The sequence below is a fragment of the Arabidopsis lyrata genome (assembly GCF_000004255.2).
Source record: "Arabidopsis lyrata subsp. lyrata unplaced genomic scaffold ARALYscaffold_3, whole genome shotgun sequence".
Classification (NCBI taxonomy): Eukaryota; Viridiplantae; Streptophyta; class Magnoliopsida; order Brassicales; family Brassicaceae; genus Arabidopsis; species Arabidopsis lyrata.
In genome coordinates, this window is record NW_003302553.1 from 1,591,974 (window position 1) to 1,610,391 (window position 18,418).

General features: G+C 35.7%; 7 protein-coding genes across 10 annotated transcripts; 5 read left to right on the plus strand and 2 right to left on the minus strand.

The window, feature by feature from the left end:
* Positions 1 to 1,110: 1,110 nt before the first annotated feature.
* LOC9320522 (protein WVD2-like 1) lies at positions 1,111 to 3,550 on the plus strand. Of its 4 annotated transcripts, none has more exons than XM_021032814.1 (7): positions 1,111 to 1,347; positions 1,826 to 2,060; positions 2,189 to 2,280; positions 2,389 to 2,482; positions 2,686 to 2,757; positions 2,856 to 2,966; positions 3,058 to 3,550. In XM_021032814.1, exons 2-7 carry the CDS (start codon positions 1,830 to 1,832, stop codon positions 3,322 to 3,324), a joined length of 867 nt encoding a protein of 288 aa, XP_020888473.1. In that variant the 5' UTR covers positions 1,111 to 1,347; positions 1,826 to 1,829; the 3' UTR covers positions 3,325 to 3,550. The 4 variants fall into 4 exon arrangements, with proteins under 4 accessions (XP_020888473.1, XP_020888472.1, XP_020888471.1 ...); XM_021032813.1 differs by having other exon boundaries at positions 1,140 to 1,347; positions 1,709 to 2,060; positions 2,192 to 2,280; XM_021032812.1 differs by having other exon boundaries at positions 1,141 to 1,347; positions 1,709 to 2,060.
* A 172-nt stretch (positions 3,551 to 3,722) lies between these two features.
* LOC9318433 (glycine-rich RNA-binding protein 10) lies at positions 3,723 to 4,743 on the minus strand. The gene is made up of 2 exons (XM_021032816.1): positions 4,727 to 4,743; positions 3,723 to 4,690 (listed from the first exon to the last, which is right to left on the minus strand). The coding sequence occupies exon 2, from the start codon at positions 4,654 to 4,656 to the stop codon at positions 4,195 to 4,197; it is 462 nt and encodes a 153-aa protein (XP_020888475.1). The 5' UTR covers positions 4,657 to 4,690; positions 4,727 to 4,743; the 3' UTR covers positions 3,723 to 4,194.
* Positions 4,744 to 5,994: 1,251 nt separating this feature from the next.
* LOC9320523 (renalase) lies at positions 5,995 to 8,532 on the plus strand. The gene is made up of 8 exons (XM_021032770.1): positions 5,995 to 6,410; positions 6,777 to 7,049; positions 7,140 to 7,266; positions 7,353 to 7,414; positions 7,493 to 7,699; positions 7,778 to 7,899; positions 7,972 to 8,110; positions 8,224 to 8,532. The coding sequence occupies exons 1-8, from the start codon at positions 6,042 to 6,044 to the stop codon at positions 8,380 to 8,382; spliced, it is 1,458 nt and encodes a 485-aa protein (XP_020888429.1). The 5' UTR covers positions 5,995 to 6,041; the 3' UTR covers positions 8,383 to 8,532.
* A 540-nt stretch (positions 8,533 to 9,072) lies between these two features.
* On the plus strand, positions 9,073 to 10,447 carry LOC9318434 (F-box/kelch-repeat protein At3g04660). The gene has a single exon (XM_021033171.1). The coding sequence runs from the start codon at positions 9,134 to 9,136 to the stop codon at positions 10,304 to 10,306; it is 1,173 nt and encodes a 390-aa protein (XP_020888830.1). The 5' UTR covers positions 9,073 to 9,133; the 3' UTR covers positions 10,307 to 10,447.
* Positions 10,448 to 10,903: 456 nt separating this feature from the next.
* Positions 10,904 to 12,386, plus strand: LOC9318435 (F-box/kelch-repeat protein At3g04660). The gene has a single exon (XM_002882322.2). It carries the CDS (start codon positions 11,038 to 11,040, stop codon positions 12,214 to 12,216), a length of 1,179 nt encoding a protein of 392 aa, XP_002882368.1. The 5' UTR covers positions 10,904 to 11,037; the 3' UTR covers positions 12,217 to 12,386.
* A 695-nt stretch (positions 12,387 to 13,081) lies between these two features.
* On the plus strand, positions 13,082 to 14,218 carry LOC9318436 (F-box/kelch-repeat protein At3g04660). The gene has a single exon (XM_002882323.2). It carries the CDS (start codon positions 13,082 to 13,084, stop codon positions 14,216 to 14,218), a length of 1,137 nt encoding a protein of 378 aa, XP_002882369.2.
* A 302-nt stretch (positions 14,219 to 14,520) lies between these two features.
* LOC9318437 (probable WRKY transcription factor 39) lies at positions 14,521 to 16,531 on the minus strand. Its single transcript, XM_021033305.1, has 3 exons — positions 15,163 to 16,531; positions 14,964 to 15,089; positions 14,521 to 14,879 (listed from the first exon to the last, which is right to left on the minus strand). The coding sequence occupies exons 1-3, from the start codon at positions 15,885 to 15,887 to the stop codon at positions 14,732 to 14,734; spliced, it is 999 nt and encodes a 332-aa protein (XP_020888964.1). The 5' UTR covers positions 15,888 to 16,531; the 3' UTR covers positions 14,521 to 14,731.
* Between the last annotated feature and the right edge of the window lie 1,887 nt (positions 16,532 to 18,418).

The window sequence follows — 18,418 nt, forward strand, 5'->3', positions numbered from 1 at the left end:
ACCAATCTCGTTGAAGGTGGTAGCCATTTTTCATAGGCATATCTTTTTATTTGGGACCATTTGTTGGACCAACCGACCGATTTGCCTTTTGTTTATCCTCGACCCCGTTAAGAAATTTTGCCGCCAAAAAGGATGATAGATGAAGATTTTGTGATTTTTGAGTTGCGACGTGGGTCCTACGTTATTCCAAAGCAACGTGGGTCCTACGTTATTCAATTGAATAATGAATACTCCCATTGTTTTGTTCTCATTTCAAATAACAAAAGGTGTATTCGGTTGGAATTGGACGTTTCTAGGCTACCAATTATTATTTTCTCATCTAACTACTTTTTGAAATTAGTGAACGCAGTTTGTATAAAACGGTATGTTAAACTTTCTAGTTTTTTTTTTTTTTTTTATGTTTATGTCTTTATGACTCTTATGTATGCGTTCATAAGCCAGACCATATTTCGAATCCAACAAAGCTACAAAATTTAAACAAAGTAGCGAGGGAAAGTAAAAATGAGGTTTAAACTCGGAAAGGCGTGAAGCATTTTTAAAGCTTATAGGTCTCTTTTACATTATAAAGTAAGTAAATGATATATACGTACTCTACTACTTTCCAGGTTAAAGGTGAAAATAAAAAATACACAATGGAATTACGTATTTGGATAAAACTCAAAAAGCCTGTGATGGGTTAAATAGTGGTATCACGTTAGTCGAGAGGTGGTTATTAAATAGAAGTAACTTGTCACATTGGTGTATTTATGGTTATTATTAAATGAGGTATTTGTCACATTCGTATCCGTTTGTGACTTAAAGTCCCGCGATGATTATTGATGAGTTTGAATTTCCTTCTAAGATACTGCTTAGCAAATGATTATTGTGATTTTTTTTTATACATTTAACTCAAAACCTAATTGAAAATTAATTGCCACATTTCAAAATAAAAGTAAACAAGATTTACATTTTCCACGAAAATATTTTTGTGCATTTTTCAAATCCTGATTTTTAAAATGAAGAAGAATCATGCGGGTAGTTAAAGCGCCAATAAACTCCAAAAAATTAAAGTAAACGATTTGAAAAAATTAATAATTAAATTTGAAAAATGCAAAGTCCCAATAAATAACCAACAGCTTAAACAAATCAAACACCATTCCAAAATAGTCACCGCCCAAAAAAAAAAAAAATCCTTTTTTTCTCTTCTTGAGAGAGAGAGGAGAGAGAAAGAGAGAGGGAGACAAGTTTGTTCTGGATAAAAAGACAATTAATTTCAATTTTTTGTCTGCAAAATTCTCACGGGCCATCGGAGAGAGGAGACAGAGGTGGTGGTGCACAAGAATCCTTCCTCCTATCCTACAAAGACTTGTAAGAAACCAATTTTGTTTTGCATTTTGGTTGAATCATTTATCTTCTGTTTTTGGGTACCTGCTCTTCCTCAAATCCTTGTTCTATATGCTAAGTTTTCAAATTTATTCGTTTTTCCCATTATTATTTCCCATCTGGATTTTTAAAATTCTGAAAATTTGACTCTTTCTTCATTTGGGTTGTTTAAGCGTGTTGGTTTCACTTTTGAATTGTTCCCCTGTGACCCTTTCTACAGTTTCCACACCATTTCAGATTCAAGAATGTTCTAACTTTGAACCAATCTCTTTTCATTACAATCAAACTTTCAAATGTCAGATGTAAAAAAAGTTGCAAACTTTAAAAGGATGTTATTTTGTTGTAGGGTATAGAGAAAGCTGAAGGTGTAGATAATCTGAGATTTTACAGATTGAAATGGGTGTTTGAGAATCTTTGTAATAGAGAATCTGTTTGTTTTTTCTTTGGTTGGTGATATGTCTAGTGGAATGGGAAGAGAAGTCGTTGAGGTGCTTATGGACCGAAACGCCGACGTTTCAAGCGGTAGAGTTCACGTTGCTCCTAAGATAGCTGCAGAGGAGACTGATGAGGAATTTGAAGTCAAGGAATGCACAGAGGAGAAGTCTCTTTCTGAAAATGCACCAAACGTTGGATCTGCTGAGAGAATTGGAGCTCAGAAATCGCCTAAAACTCGTAATGGAAATGCTAAAGTTTCAAAGGTAAAACTAATTTCATAAGATTCTGGTTTTGAGAATTGGCAAGTATAATGCATTGTAGATGGTTGGAGAGGTGTATATGATTGAGGCCTAAAGCCGATTTTGACGTGTTTCTTGATATATTATTGCAGCAGGATGCTCCTCTTCTCCCGGTGAGGAAGCCATTGCAACCCGAGAACAAGAAGCATATCGATGACGATGATAATTGCTCCATTGCTTCTTCGTAATCCTTTTCCCACCTCTATCATTGAATACTTGATACATATGTATGTATGTATGTACGCGATGCTTAACAGAATTGATATTGTATCCTTAACGTTATTTACCACAGCATGGCAACTTCCACGAGGATGGGTAAGTCTGGATTGACTTATGGAAGTGCTCCAACGTTTAGGAGTGCTCAACGTGCTGAGAAACGCAAGGAGGTAAGTAAATATTCTATCTTTCTGCTTCCACATCTCAGTTATAGATCACATAAGCTCTTTGAAGATGTTGAGTACTCAGTAATTGTCTAGCAAAGCCGAACAAAATCCAACATAAACAGAAGCATAATCTGCACTAAACATATAGAGTTCACTCTGTTGTGTATACTGATTGGAACTTCTTTTGTGGGGTCTGTGTGGCTTAGTATTACCAAAAGCTCGAGGAGAAAAACCAAGCGCTTGAAGCCGAAAGGAACGAGCTTGAACAGAGGCAAAAGGTAAAGTACAGATTTCCGGTAGATGCAGTTTTTTTTAACTGATTCTAAAATGGTTGTGAAACCTCACATATATATATATATATATAAATGGTCTGCAGGAAGAACAAGAAGCAGCCTTGAAACAACTTAGAAAGAATCTCAAGTTCAAGGCTAAACCCGTCCCCAACTTTTACTACGAGGCACCTCCTGCAAAAGCTGAGCTCAAGAAGGTATCTTTTGAACCAAAACTCTTATCTTTGTTCAGAGTTCAGCATTGTTCAACTTCTGTGCCAAAGTAACTTATGCTATGTTTCTTTGTAGCTTCCTTTGACGCGTCCCAAGTCGCCAAAACTCATCCTTTCTCGGAGAAAAAGCTTCAGCGACGCCGTCAGCTCGTCTTCCCGTGAAGAGGTTCTGAAGACAGTCTCTACCCGGAACCGACACAGCACTGGAACAGTTCAGAACAAAGAAGATCAGAAGAACAAGAACAACAATTCTGCGCACGACAGCCCTCGTGTCAGATCTGGTAAGGCTAAAGCCGCATTGAAACCAGTGACCGAGTGCTCAGAAGAAGCATCTGAGGCTTGAAAAGATGATGAACGATGCTTTGTTGGTCTGTGTTTTACTCAAACTAACTTGATCTCACCGGAGAAAATTTGAAATCAAAACAAAGACTCTTTGTTTTTCGGTTATTTCCGGTATATGTTTGGTTCACAATGTAACTGTCTTTCTCGGTTTTAAGTTTTAACATGAAATCTTTGTGTTGATTGTTGAAGAACCCCGCCTAATATTGAAATTTGTAAATTTGAGTGTTGATGTATTTAAATGGTAAGATTATTTTCCGACTTCCGTTAAATTGACTGATAACACAATTAACACAATTATTCTCCAACTATCGTGTGCACAAATATAATCCTCAACTTGTCGTTGACTTAACAATTTTGGTCAACGTTTACTAGTTATTAGAGAAACGCTAATTGACTCGATTAAAACCTAATAAATTCAGGAAATCCTCAAATTTTTTCCCAAATTGAAAGCTAATATTAAAACTTATACTGTATATGAGAGCAAACAAGTGGAAAGCGAAACCGGCATCAAACATTTAACCTAAACCGGTAAATCAAATAAGAAAACCTAGAAAACCAAAACCAAACCGGCTAAGATTATTTTCCGACTTCCGTTAAATTGACTGATAACACAATTAACACAATTATTCTCCAACTATGCACAAATATAATCCTCAACTTGTCGTTGACTTAACAATTTTGGTCAACGTTTACTAGTTATTAGAGAAACGCTAATTGACTCGATTAAAACCTAATAAATTCAGGAAATCCTCAAATTTTTTCCCAAATTGAAAGCTAATATTAAAACTTATACTGTATATGAGAGCAAACAAGTGGAAAGCGAAACCGGCATCAAACATTTAACCTAAACCGGTAAATCAAATAAGAAGACCTAGAAAACCAAAACCAAACCGGCTAAAATCGATAAACCTAACCAACCGCTAGCAATTTCCCGGCCGCCGCTTGAATGGTGACCACCGCGGTGCGAACCACCGCCATAAATCGGAATCGGACGTATCCCTCCGCCTCTGCTAGAACTCCCTCCTCCGCCTCTGCTAGAACTCCCCCCTCCGCCTCTGCTAGAACTCCCTCCTCCACCGAAACTGCGTCCTCCTCCGCCGAAGCCGCCTCCGCCTCTGCCTCCACCTCCGCCTCCTTTCTTAACGACTGCTAATTCCGTTAAATTGGCGGCGATTAAGTCACCGTCCGGCTTCAATTCGACAGGCTGAACCGGAAGATCGTCATGGTTTGGATCAACGGAGGTAGAAGATCGCGAGATCGCGTGAGCAAAGTGGTGTTGCAGGTGGAGACAGAGAAGAAAGTAAAAAAGCGAAGTTGCTTTCTTCAAATCCATAATTTCGTTTGCGTTTATTTCTGTTTCTGTGTGACTTAATTTTTTTTTTTTTCCGTCGTTTCTGTGTGACTTAATTTATACACCGAATTGTTTATAACCGCGTGACTAAATAAAATTATTCTAATTTGAATATCTGAACGCATATTTTAATATATACTTTTCCCGTGGAAAGCACTATACATCCGATTAATTAGAAAATTTATTATATTTAGATAACTATTAGTCTATTACTATTAGGGGTGTCAAAATGGATAACCCGACCCGACCCGACCTAAATCTATATGGGTTCGAGTGTTTAATAGACGGGTTTAACCCGACCCATATATTTATATGGGTTGAATTTATATACTCAAACTCATTATTGTAAAAACCCATTGGCTTAATGGGTTATATTGGTACCCATATATATGTATAATAAAATATATAAATAATAAAAATCCAAAAAAATAACATAACATAAAATTGTAAACCAACAAAAGTTTTTAATAATAAATTAAAAAAATCTAGATATTAAAATAGAAAAGCAAGGCGATGAGATACGAGAACTCAAGAAGTGATTTAAGGAGCAAGCAGAGAACGATGACTTCTATTTATAATAATAATACATGAAGAAAAGGAAAACCCTAGTCTTGAGTTTATATATTTTACATAATTAGCTGCAAGGAAAAAAAATATTATACATATATTTTACTTTTTACTTTTATTTTTAGGTAAAATGTAAACTTTAATAGTTATTTTAGATATTTTACATATATAGTTGTAAAGAAAAGAAGATATTTTACATATATTTATATATATTTTACATAATATATTAATATAGATATATATAAATTTTATTTTTTAGTTTTGATTATGAAACCCATGGGTAACCCATGATCTCAATGGGTTTTACCCATTAAACCCATAACCCTAATAGGGTAACCCACTAAAACCCATTTATATATATGGGTAAAAATTTTTTACCCAGACCCACTAAAATCATGGGCGGGTTCGAGTAACCCATGGGTATTAACCAATTTGGACACCCCTAATTACTATGTGAGCCCCTTTTTTTTGTCGGCTTCTGAGACCAATTTAAGATGGGATTTGTATAAAAGAAATGTCATCCATTGAATATTGTTTGATATAATTATTAATTTATTGATTCATATAGGACAACTTTTGTCTTAAAGAAACGAAATGTTACCATTTTGTTACATATCATGCATGATTTCATACACTTTTGATTTATCATATAGTTTTGTTATGAAAATCTTCACTAGATTAAGAAAATAGAAATAAAAAGGAGAGGGTAAAACAGTAATTTGGGTTCCGAAATTTTAAAAGATAACAGATAATCCTCTAACTCGAGCAAATTTATCTTAGCCTCCCTCCAAAATTCAACAATGGCCACTTCTTTAATGTCTCTGTCTTCTTCCTTTCTTCAACCTCTGAAACTCAAAACCCTATCAAAACCCAGAAACACTGACTTATCTACCACCAGAAAGATTATAACAACATGCGATTCACAAAAGAACACTGGGAAGTCAAACCCCAGCAGCAGAAACCCTAATTTCCAGAAACGGCGAAACTCCTCCAAGTATGGGACTTCTAGAAGGTCGATCCTCAAGAAATCGTTTTTACAAGAGCAAGTTACTTTCACCGCACGAATCTCTGATGACCCCCACGTGGCGATTATCGGTGGAGGAATGGCGGGTTTGGTCTGCGCATTGAACCTGGAAGCTCGTGGCGTCCAATCCACAGTTTTCGATACGGTTATTCAATTCGGTTCCTTTTGAAACTTTCGAATCTGAATTAAAGTTTTGTAGAATGGGTGCTGTGAAATTTCTGGTCTTTGGGTGTTTTTGCTGTTGTATATTTCACAATTCACTTCAAAGTCAAGTTTTTGGGCTCAAATGTGGCTAATTGAATCGAATTAGTCCCATTTATGGACAGAGCAATCAAATAATACTCTTTTGTGTTGCGTTAATGTTTTTTAGAAACTTTCCTTTATTCTTTTTAGTCTGAATTAGAATTTGGTAGAACATGTGCTGTGAAATTTGTGTTTTTTGTTTGTTTCAAATGTGGTATATTGAATCGAATTAGTAAATTAGTAAGAATCTATTGTATCACTTATGTAGGGGATACATGGGTTAGGAGGAAGACTTGGAACAAGGATTATTGAACCACAGGGGCTTATTTTCGATCACGCTGCTCAATTCTTCACTGCGGATGATTCTCGGTTTATCAAATTGGTAGATGGGTGGTTAGAGAAAGGACTTGTTCGAGAGTGGAAAGGTGCTGTGGGAGAGCTTGAAGTTGGAGGTAGCTTCTCACAGTTTCCCTCATCATCACCTCCAAGATACATTGCTGTTAATGGCATGCTATCTCTCGCTGATTCATTGCTATTAGAGGTGTGATATGTTATCTCTGTGCAGCAAAAAAATTTGAGTCTTTCTGAAATTTTTATGAGTTGAAGTAAGTTATACTGGAATTTGTTGCAGAGTCAAATGGTGAATCTGGTAAGGCCTTGTTGGATCAGTAAGTTGGAACCACTTAATGGGATGTGGCATTTAAGTGAGAATGGAACACCTCGTGGTCAGTTTGATGTCATTGTCATTGCTCATAATGGTAAGAAAGTGTATCGATTTCTCTCTTAATCGCTTCAGATGCTTTGTTATGTCTTCTTTTATAGAAATGGTTTGCGTTTTGTTCAGGTAAATGTGCAAATCGCTTGCTTTCAGCATCAGGCTTGCCCCTAGTGGCTAAACAGATGAAGGTAGATAATATCTAGTGCCACAGATCTCTTTTTAATCTCTATGATCTCTTCTGATACAATATTCTTGTTTTGTTTTAGAAACTGGATTTGAGTTCAATATGGGCTCTATTAGCAGCTTTTGATGATCCTCTTCCTACAGTGAACTTTGAGGGAGCGTTTGTGAAAGGAGTTGAATCATTGTCTTGGATGGGAAATAACTCTGCAAAGCTTGGAAATGGCAGAAATCCACATTGCTGGACATTTTTCAGTACTGCAGCATATGGGAAACAGAACAAAGTTCCTCAGGTTTGTTTCTTCAAAGCTATACAAAATATTGTCAAAAATGCAGAAATCAAATGGTTGTCCTTCCTCTTTTCCTCATAGGAAAATATCCCAACGGTCACGGCAGAGAAAGTTAGAGCTGGGATGCTTCAAGGTGTGGAAATCGCATTGGGGTTGCCTGAAGGCTCGCTTCCTAAACCCGTTTACACACGTCTCCAGCTATGGTAAATAATAGTTATATCAACGGTGCTAAAATGTTTCAAGATCTGTGGAGTGATTCAATATGTTTCATACAGGGGAGCAGCTTTGCCGAAGAACACTCCTGCAGTTCCATGTATATTTGATCCACAAGGCCGTGCTGGTATATGCGGTGATTGGCTTCTCGGTTCTAACTTAGAATCTGCAGCTTTAAGCGGTGCAGCCTTAGGAAACCATGTAAGAAGCTTCCTATGACCCTTGTTAACAAAAATTTGTTGTCTTAATTTGCGGATTGCAGAAGAAAAGGTAACAAATGTTTTGTTATTTACTCCTCTTTTTTCCCCCTGTAGATTGCAGAATTCCTGCAGAACGGTGAAGCTAACCCAGAAGAGTTTGCAATCGGTTTACATGATAGGTTAAGTCCTCTTGATGGCCATGATATTGGCCAGTTTCCTGGTTTAACTTCAGTGGGAGAAAAGGAAGAAGCGAATGCATATCAAGTACTGTGAATACACATCAGTCTACTGTTACTTGACGAAAAAGCTAAGAAGTTTTGCAAAGCTTACAGTGATATAATCAGTTTCCACTTACAGGCTCACCATTTTCAGCCTTCTTCATTGGTGACAAAACCACAGCCGATTTGAGGTGCTATATGATACTCCCTCCGTATTTTAATAAGTGTCGTTTTAGGATTTTCTTTTTTAAAAAATTAGATGTCGTTTTCAAATTTCTATGTAAAATTTTTCACTTTTTAATGTTTTATGACATCATAAAACATTTAAAAGTAATAAATTTTGCATAGAAATTTGAAAACGACATCCAATTCAAAAAAGTAAAAATTCTAAAACGACACTTATTAAAATACGGAGGAGTACAAAACAAAAAATCAAAAGAAGCTGAATTTGTCTAGCTAGTCATGAAAGTTTTATTTAGGCTCTTCAAAGATTAATGGAAATAGCAAAAGTGTATTCAATCGGACACGACAGTCCTTAGTTCAACAGTGTTGTGATGAAACTTTGATATTTAACTTTTTTTCAGTTTTTGTCATTAAGGTTTCCATTACAACAAAAAAAAACAAAAGACTGCTTTTTCTGTTAAAAATTGTAAAATACGAGGTTTTTTATTTACAAACCCCTATATTGTTAATATTTAAAATATTAGGAATTGGTATCGCCGTGAAGCGTTATTAGGTTTAAGAGAACAAGATATTAGGGTTAAGAGTGAAAAAACACTAAGCAGTGAGAGGAATTGAAAATCGCCATGAAGAAAAGGGGAAGGAAGTCTAAGAAGCCAGAAGAAAAAAGAGATGAATACGACCCGTGTTCGATTCTTCCTCTGGAACTGAAAACAGAGATTCTCTTGAAACTGCTGCCGAAATCCATAGCCAGGCTAGGTTTCGTTTCAAATCACTGGTCATCAATAATCCGCGGCCAAGATTTCACCAACTTGTACATGAGTCGATCTTTGGCTCAGCCGCGTCTTCTTTTCTCAGTCTACCGTCCCAACATGCAGATGCAGTTCTTTCACTCCTGCTCTCAGGAAGATCCGTCTTCTGATCATCGTAGGGTCAGTTATACTCTTAGCTCGGATCTACGTTACTGGTTTTCTCCACCCATGGGCGGTTTGATCTTTGGTCGAAAGGGTACTAAAGCCATTATTGGAAACCCTAGTACGGGTCAATTCGTATCTTTACCTAGAGTCAAAACGCAGAGAAAGGACATATTCTCCATTTTTGGATATGATCCAGTTAATGATTTGTATAAAGTGTTGTGCATGACGGTAATAACTAAACGTGGATCACAAGCTTTTAAGTGGGAAGATCCTATGTGGGAGGAGCCTATGTCAGAGGAGCATCAAGTTTTCACGCTAGGACCCAAACAAAAATGGAGAATGCTCGAATGTCACTATCTACATCGTCATCATTCTGGATCTCAAGGGATATGTAGGGATGGGGTGTTGTATTATTTAGCTTCTTTCAAGGATAAAAGATCTCTGATGACCTTTGATCTGAGCTCTGAAGACTTTAATGTTGCTAAGCTACCTGAGGATTATACATTACAACAGTTTGGTTATTTGGTGAACTATAGTGGAAAGATAGCTATAGTGACTCAGGCATACAGCGGTCCAATGGACCTGTGGGTTCTTGAAGATGCCAGCAAAGAAGAGTGGTCAAAAGTTGCTGCCGTAATTCCTTCTATTACAGATATAGTTGGGAATGATCAAATAGTCATATTCAGTGGTATACTTCCTACTGGTGAGATTATACTTGCACTGCTCCCAACCCCCAAGCCGCCCTTCTTTTTTCTCTGTTACGATCCCAAGGAAAAAAATGCTAGAAAAGTTGTGATTGAAGGAATTGGAGAAGACTCTGCTGCGGTCAATGTCTTTTTCGATCATGTAGAGAGTCATATGGTTCTGTCCAAGGTAAGTTAATCTGTTGATGACTAACTAGCTCGTTTGGTTTTGCCCGGACTTTCTCTTCTTTGTTCACTTTCCATTTCAATTCTCGGATAGTAGTATAGTACTTAATTAGACTCTCTTCCTTATTATTGGAATTGAGAGACAATTGATTCACATATTCTTCAAGTCTTTTTTGGTCAACGGTTTTGTATGCTTTAGGATTATTATGCTAATGACTTTACTAAAGTAACTTCTTCTGGTTTTGTTTGGACAAGCTTCGGATGTCTTATTTTGTTTATATTTGGAGAGAAAAAAAGAGTTGGCTAGACGGATCTTCATCGATTGATTCGTAACATGAAGTTTCATCCATAGATCGTTCTCATCATACAAATTTTGAGGTTTTTATAAAATAAAGGGCAAAAATTTGAGATGCCATAACCCATAAACGTTATATATATGAAACAAAATAGCAAGAGCAGGTGAATTTTTCTTAGTTAATAGTTATGAAAGTTTTGTTCAGGCTCCGCATGCAAAAATCAATAGTATAACAAGTGATTTTCCGTTGCACGACATTCTGTGGGCATAAAATTTGTCATCGCACCCAAAAAAAAAAAAAACCATACACAGGGGATAAATTGGAATGGCCATAAAAATGAGGGTTTTATTTGTAAATTCCTTTAAGTGGTAAATCTATATTGTTTATTGTTTGGCGCAGCCATTAATTAGGGTTAAGAGTAAAAAACGAAGGAAACAGGGAATAAGAAATGAGAAGCGCCATGAAAAGAGTCCGGAAGGAAGAGACGATCGAGAACAATGGCCAATGTTCTAAGAAACAAGACGAAAGCCGCCATAAAAAAGATCCATTTTCGATTCTTCCTCTAGATCTGATAGTAGAGATTCTCTTCAAATTGCCAGCTGCCAAATCCATAGCCAGGCTCGTCTTCGTTTCAAAACTCTGGTCATCTATAATCCGTGGCAAAGACTTTACCAAGCTGTACTTGACTCGATCTTTCACTCGGCCGCGTCTTCTTTTCGTAGTCTTCTGTCACTACATACCGACGCAGTTCTTACAATCCTTCTCCCAAGAAGATCCATCTTCTGATCCTCATCATAGGGTAAACATAAGTCCGCATCGGTGTCGTTTGTGGTCTTTTTCTCCACCCGTCCGCGGCTTGATCTGCCGTCAAAATGATACTACCGTGATCATTGGAAATCCTAGCACGGGCCAGTTCTTAACTTTACCTAGAGTCAAATCTAGGAGAAGAGGTTTATTCTCCTTTTTTGGATATGATCCTGTGAATGATGAATACAAAGTGTTGTGCATGACGGTACTACAAGTTCGTCAAAGACGTGAATCACGAGTTGTGGCCGAGGAGCATCAAGTTTTCACTCTAGGAGCTAAACAAAAATGGAGAAGGATCGAATGTAACCATGATCATCTTCCTCCTTCTTTAACTAAAGGGGTATGCATAAACGGTGTTGTTTATTATTATGCTTGGATCAAAAGTGAAGGATCTTTGATAAGCTTTGATCTGATATCTGAAGTGTTTAATGTCATTAAGTTACCTGAGGATATCCAATGCCTAGTGAACTACAATGGAAAGATAGCTTTAGCGAGTTTTTGTAAATTAGGTACACTTGACCTGTGGGTTCTGGAAGATGCCAGCAAACAAGAATGGTCAAAAGTTTCTCTCTTGGTTCCTTCTTGGACAGATTTAGTTGTTGATGAGAATCTTTATTTCAAGGTCAGGGGTACACTTAGTACCGGGGAGCTTATATTTACACCGACTCGTCCAGTTAGACCGTTCTATTTTATCAGTTTCGATCTCAAGGAAAACAGTGCCAAAAAAGTTGTGGTTGAAGAAATTGGAGATAACTTTGCTAGTCTCGAAATCTATTTCGATCATGTGGAGAGTCCTATGGTTCTGTCAAATGTAAGTTAATTATTTGGTGTTACCTTTCATTTCAGATCTCGGACAATAGTAGTTTTCTGTGGAACTGGCTTGACAAGCTTTGATTTTCTTATTTGACTCGCATTTGAAGAGGAATAAGAATTTAATCTTGTGTTGTCTAGTTATTGGATCTTTACCATCATTTGGTTTTCTTTTTTTAAGCTTTCATTCCATAAAGAATGTTACGTGTAATAATGTATGGGTTAAATATCCCTCGGATATTGGTCAATATACATATATGGTTTTGTATGTTTGCGGATTATGCAAATGCAATATTGTGCTTATGATTTGTCTAAAGTAACTTCTGGTTTTGTGTGGAACTTTGATGCTGCGATTTCTTATTTGATTTATATCTGGAGAGCAAAAGGAGTTTTGTTTTGGCTATACGGATCATCATATACGGATCTACATCGTTCAACATGCATACAAATTTAGAGGTTTCTTCCTATTTTATCTTTCCATTGTAGTTCACTAGTTCTCATACAAACTTAATTATTGATCATGGCGATCCAAGTTTTATTTGTTGTCATAAAATTTGTCATTGCACCCAAAAAAAACAAAAACACTTTTCTGTCAAATTTTTAAAATATGAGGCTAAACTTGCAAATCCCTAAATATTGAACACCTCATTTATATAACGCTTTAGAGTTTTATTTGCCGGATACGTTAGGGTTTTATTTGCAAACCCCTTAAATTGGTAATTAAAGAAGATATTAGGGTTAAGAGTAATTAAACGTTAGGGTTTTATTTGAAATCCTCTAAATCGGTAAAGATATTAGGGTCAAATATTAGTAACAAATAACGAAACAGAGAAGAAGTTTTGAGAAACGCCATGAAAAGAGTCAGAACGAACGAGATGACCGTGAACAGTCGAAAATGTTCTAAGAAACAAGACGAAAGCGATGAAACCCATCAGTTTCCGATTCTTCCTCTGGATCTGATATTAGAGATTCTCCTGAAAGTTCCGGGCCGATCCCTAGCCAGGTTCATCATCGTTTCAAAACAATGGTTGTCGATAATCCGCGGCAAAGATTTTACCAAGTTGTACCTGACTCAATCTTCGACTCGGCCGCGTCTTCTTTTCACATCAGTCTACCGTAACTTGGGGCAGTCGAAGCTGTTCTTACAATCCTGCTCTCAGCAAGATCCATCTTCTGCTCATCATAGGTTAAACGTAAGTATGCATACCAATCATTTGTTTGGTTTTACTCCACCCGTCCGCGGCTTGATCTGTGGTCAAACTGATACCATAGTGATGATTGGAAATCCTAGCACGGGCCAATTCTTAACTTTACCAAGAGTCAAAACTAAGAGAAGAGGTCTACTCTCCCTTTTTGGATATGATCCAGTAAATGATGTATACAAAGTGTTGTGCATGACGGTACTACGTGGTCATCCAAACCGTGGATCACGTTATGTGTCCGAGGAGCATCAAGTTTTTACTTTAGGAGCTAAACAAAAATGGAGAAGAATCGAATGCAAGTATCGTCATCTTCCTCCTCCTTATACTAAAGGGCTATGCATAAATGGGATTTTGTATTACTATGCTTGGATCCAAAATGAAGGATCTTTAATAAGCTTTGATCTGAATTCTGAAGACTTTAATGTCATCAAGTTACCTCAGGATATCCCGTTCTTAGTGAACTACAATGGAAAGATAGCTTTAACGAGACAGTACTCTAAATTAGGTCCACTTTACCTGTGGATTCTGGAAGATGCCCGCAAACAAGAATGGTCAAAAGTTTCTATCGTGGTCCCTTCTTGGACAGAGTTAGCTGGGAATATTTTTTTCAATTTCAGGGGTACACATAGTACTGGCGAGCTTATATTTGCACCAGTCAGGGAGATTAAGCCGGTCTATTTGATCAGTTACGATCTCAAGGAAGACAATGCCAAACAAGTTGAGGTTGGAGGAGGACTTGTTGCAGGTCAAAATCCTTCTCTCATAGTCTATTTGAATCATGTAGAGAGTCCTATGTTTCTCTCAAAGTAAAGTTAATCATTTGGTGTTGCCTTTCACATTTAAGATCGATCTTGGACAATGGTAGTTTTGTCTTGAGCTGGCTCACAAGATTTCATTTTCTTGATTTGAATATTTTCAATAAATTTTTTTTTACATTTGAAGTGGACATATATAATGTGTTGTGTTGGCTATATCGTCTTCATCTTTTTGACTTACTTTTTGAGCTTTTTTTCTGTTCATAAAGAATGTTGTTGGTGGGATAAACAACGATTGATCTAATTCAGATGCCATAAATGAACCTTATATATTGTTGCATACATATATGATATATCTAAGAAAAAGCTCGGTTGATACCAAATTGTTGATGTTTCTTGCTACTGTCTGCCACCACAGAACCCGAGTTCACAAGTGCTCTTAAAACTCATGTCAAAGTGGAAATATACAATTGCAAATCAGAGCTACAAAGACCGGTTTCTAGAATCAAATTCATTCTTCTTCAAATCCAAGAGTAGACGAAAGACAGGCATATTAGACTCTGTTTCATCAGGTATGAGCTGATTGTGAAGACAATATTCTTGAATGGTTATGCTCGCCTTCGTAAGTTACAATTAACATTGAAGTTTCATCGATACATCGCTCCACATGCTTCCTTGCTGGACAACCTCTCACACTGCTGCATTTATAGTATCCCCTGCAACCGAAAAAACAGAAGCAAAATTTATGTCAAATCGACATAAACTCAAAAGGAATTTTCCACCAAAAGATGTATATATACCGTGGATGCGGTGAACCCTTTATCGGTTTCTGTCCATACTTCCTCCATGAATACTCATCTGGAGGAATATCTGCAATCTTGTTACTGATTGCAGGCACCTTGATTGATCGTTTTACCCTCAGTTTCCTGTAAAAGATCAAACATTTACAATGAGACACAAAAACAATTAAAAGGGTCAAGATTGCTACAATGAACAAACCTTTTCTTGGAACAATGACATTTGCTTCTACTTCCGCATTTCAAACTACCAGAGCACATCTTCCGGGAATGCTGCGATATATGGTCAGACCCACAGGATAATCCGGTCAAATGGAACGAGTTCCTATCATAATCTGCTACACTAGCATCCATACTAAGAGATGACACAAATGATCTTGATCCGTTTGATACACTCGGAGTATAGCAACTACTACCAGATCCATCAAACTTAAGGTTTACACCGCTATTGCTCCTCGAGTAAGCTATCTGCTGGTGGTTGTGGATTAACTGATAAGGAGCACGAAAAGGCGGTGGCTTTAACTCCAGAAACGACTTGTCAACACACATTTTGTGACTAAGCATCAATGGAGGATGACCCAATTGGTGTTTTGGCTCCATTTCATTATAAACAGCAGAAGCTGGAACCATCTGAAGTGGCTCTGGTGCAAGAACTTGAGTGTAATCACCACTTAAATCATTACCACAGCAAATAGGGCTCTCTAAGAAGATGTGTTGAGGAAAAGATGACCTAAACTTGTTGATACTCCTAAACTTTCCATGGCCTAACCCTCTAGTTAACAGAGAAGCTACTCTCTTGAACTTGGAAACTGCTTCTCCTGTTTCAACCATTAAGGATTTGGGATCACTGGTTTGTTGTGACAAGAGATTTAACACTCCATGACAGCTTTCTACAGCTGATCTGTTAGCAGCTTCAACTTCTTCCATGTTTTTCTTCTACCCAAGTTTCAGATCAGAGAACCAAAAATAACCCTAATTTCACAATTCTCAAACTCAATCAATAAACACCCAAATCTCTCCTAAACCAAGAGAATCATAATCAACACAGAAACTAAAAAGACTAAAAAAAACACAGAACTTGCAACCTATAACAAAAGATCTCAAATATCAAAATCTAAACCAGATAAAAGACATGAAAAAGAGAGGGTGCATTAGATCAAATCCAAGGCGCGTGAAAAATCCAGAAGTCAATCTCTAATAACCCTAGGAAGAAACCAATCACCATGAGTTCCACCAAATCACTTCCAAGGAAAAGTGCAAAGTAAAAAATCGAAACTCCCTCAATCCTAAGCTAAAAGATGAGATCTTTTTCATCACCCGGAAGATAAAAATTAGCTCATGACAAAGGGTCTAAAAAGAAGAAAGAAATTTCCTGAGAAAATACAGAGCTAGAAGAAAAAATGAGATCTTTTTGAATACCCGGAAGGTAAAATTTAAGCTCAATAGCAAGAAATCAGATAGGAAATTTTAGGATAAAATAAAGAGAGAGAAAGATTTGTCTTGTTTGTTTCTTTGTGAGAGAGAGAGAGAGAGATGGTGAGATAAAAAGTGTCAAAGGTTATGACTTTTGCTTTGTGGGTGGGGAAGAGTTTAGACTTGCTTTTACTTAAAATTCCCCCACCATTTCTACAATTTCTAAATATTTTAACAAAACACTTTTATTTCCTTTTTTTTTTCCCTTCATTTATTCCCTTCATTTGTCAAAGGTTATGTTCTTTTCTTTTGGGGCAAAAAATTTCTTTCTTTCTTAAAAGCTGATGATGTTATTCAATTTCTGGGGAAAATAAAACCAAAACAAAAACAGATATGTGGTCGTCGCAGTTTCAGAGGAGATGAAAAGAAAAAACAGAGCCCTCTGTTAAAGAGTTTCTTAGGTGGGTCCTACTAGTGGACCTACTTTATACCTACTGTTTTTCGTACAGATAGAAAATTGATTAAAGGGCTATATTAATTTTAAACCACAATTGACCAAAAAATTAGATTTAAATATATGGTAATTTGAAAATTAGGTAAAAAGAGAAATGTAAACCAAAACTATCCTTATTTTTTGGATTAATTACAAAAATGCCACTGACTAAAAAAGGAAAATATGCGGGCGACAATGTTTATTTTGACACGATAATATACGGATGACACATGCTAAATAATGTAGTATCGCGATAAGTTATAAATCTATATATACATTTTTCAATGACTTTTAGCAAATAAATTCTGGAGTTGGACCTTATTTACGGATGAATGCCATTGGCATTAATTATTTAAATTTGAAAAATATTACTTAAAGATATTACCAATACGATTTCGAGAATCATAAATTCATATCTTCCTTAATTTTCTGAGTCATTAATGTGATAATCTTTAAGAAATATTTCTCTGTAAAAAAAAAAAATCCACATTAATGAAGGCATTAAAATCGACACTAACAATTAAATTATTTAGATGTTCAATTATTTTAAGATTCTTATATCTTATTTGATATTTTTTTTTTAATATCTCATTCTTTAATTACTGCGTTTAGAATTTATTGGTTGTTACCTATTTTTTGGTGAAATTTATTGGTTGTTACTTAATAAGTAATTATGGTGCATTTATTTTAGTTAATATCTAATTTAAAGGATTTGTTTTCTTTTATTATTAATAAATGAATAACATGTATAGAAATAAAAGATTTTTTTTGCGACTCCATAATAAAAATATTAAACTCTTATTTTCTACATTTCTTACACATAATATCCTCTTATTCAATAACAAAAAATATATATTACATATTTTTAAAAATATTTATAATATTTAAATTATATAAAAAATTTGTAATATTAATATTATTTCAACTCTATACAAATTTAATATATATGTATATATATCTTATGGGAACCATTTAAAAGAAATTTTTAAATTGACTTGAATTATATAGCTTTTAAATAAAAGTATTATTAAAAAGAAAAATAACTAAATAATGTTTAATTTCACGGGACGGGTAATATGATGGGACGGGTTTGGGTTGATATTTATAAAAGATCGTATATCACGGGTGAAATCCTAAAATTAACAATCAAAATAATCTATCAAACAAATTACATTTTGATTTTTTTAAGAAAATATAGCCCCGCGGTGTACCGCGGGTTAAAATCTAGTTATATGTTAATATAGAATGATAACATGCTAACATATTAAATATCTGAATAATATTTGTATGAACATGGTAAATTGTGATTGATATCAACTAACTTATATATTAACCTGTTTATTTATTTTAATAATTTAATTATTACCGATAACTTTTATATTAGCATACTTATTTATAATGATAATTTAGTTATCACGTTTAACTTCTAAGTTATCATTTTTGTATGTGTTGCTAATTAAATTTTTACCCATATAACGAAATCGAACCCAGAAAAATAGACCATGGTGTTGCTGCCAATGATACCAATTTCCCTCTTTTGCTTAATAAACCT

Excerpts from the sequence above, each read along its gene's own strand:
- LOC9320522 (XM_021032812.1), top strand. The coding sequence starts at position 1,818 with ATGTCTAGTGGAATGGGAAGAGAAGTCGTTGAGGTGCTTATGGACCGA. Across the intron at positions 2,061-2,188 it reads GAAATGCTAAAGTTTCAAAG|CAGGATGCTCCTCTTCTCCC; the intron begins GTAAAACTAATT and ends ATATTATTGCAG. Across the intron at positions 2,758-2,855 it reads AGCTTGAACAGAGGCAAAAG|GAAGAACAAGAAGCAGCCTT; the intron begins GTAAAGTACAGA and ends AATGGTCTGCAG.
- LOC9318433 (XM_021032816.1), bottom strand. The coding sequence starts at position 4,656 with ATGGATTTGAAGAAAGCAACTTCGCTTTTTTACTTTCTTCTCTGTCTC.
- LOC9320523 (XM_021032770.1), top strand. The coding sequence starts at position 6,042 with ATGGCCACTTCTTTAATGTCTCTGTCTTCTTCCTTTCTTCAACCTCTG. Across the intron at positions 7,415-7,492 it reads TAGTGGCTAAACAGATGAAG|AAACTGGATTTGAGTTCAAT; the intron begins GTAGATAATATC and ends GTTTTGTTTTAG. Across the intron at positions 7,900-7,971 it reads TACACACGTCTCCAGCTATG|GGGAGCAGCTTTGCCGAAGA; the intron begins GTAAATAATAGT and ends TGTTTCATACAG.
- LOC9318434 (XM_021033171.1), top strand. The coding sequence starts at position 9,134 with ATGAAGAAAAGGGGAAGGAAGTCTAAGAAGCCAGAAGAAAAAAGAGAT.
- LOC9318435 (XM_002882322.2), top strand. The coding sequence starts at position 11,038 with ATGAGAAGCGCCATGAAAAGAGTCCGGAAGGAAGAGACGATCGAGAAC.
- LOC9318436 (XM_002882323.2), top strand. The coding sequence starts at position 13,082 with ATGACCGTGAACAGTCGAAAATGTTCTAAGAAACAAGACGAAAGCGAT.
- LOC9318437 (XM_021033305.1), bottom strand. The coding sequence starts at position 15,887 with ATGGAAGAAGTTGAAGCTGCTAACAGATCAGCTGTAGAAAGCTGTCAT. Across the intron at positions 15,090-15,162 it reads TGTCATTGTTCCAAGAAAAG|GAAACTGAGGGTAAAACGAT; the intron begins GTTTGTTCATTG and ends GATCTTTTACAG. Across the intron at positions 14,880-14,963 it reads AAGGGTTCACCGCATCCACG|GGGATACTATAAATGCAGCA; the intron begins GTATATATACAT and ends TTTCGGTTGCAG.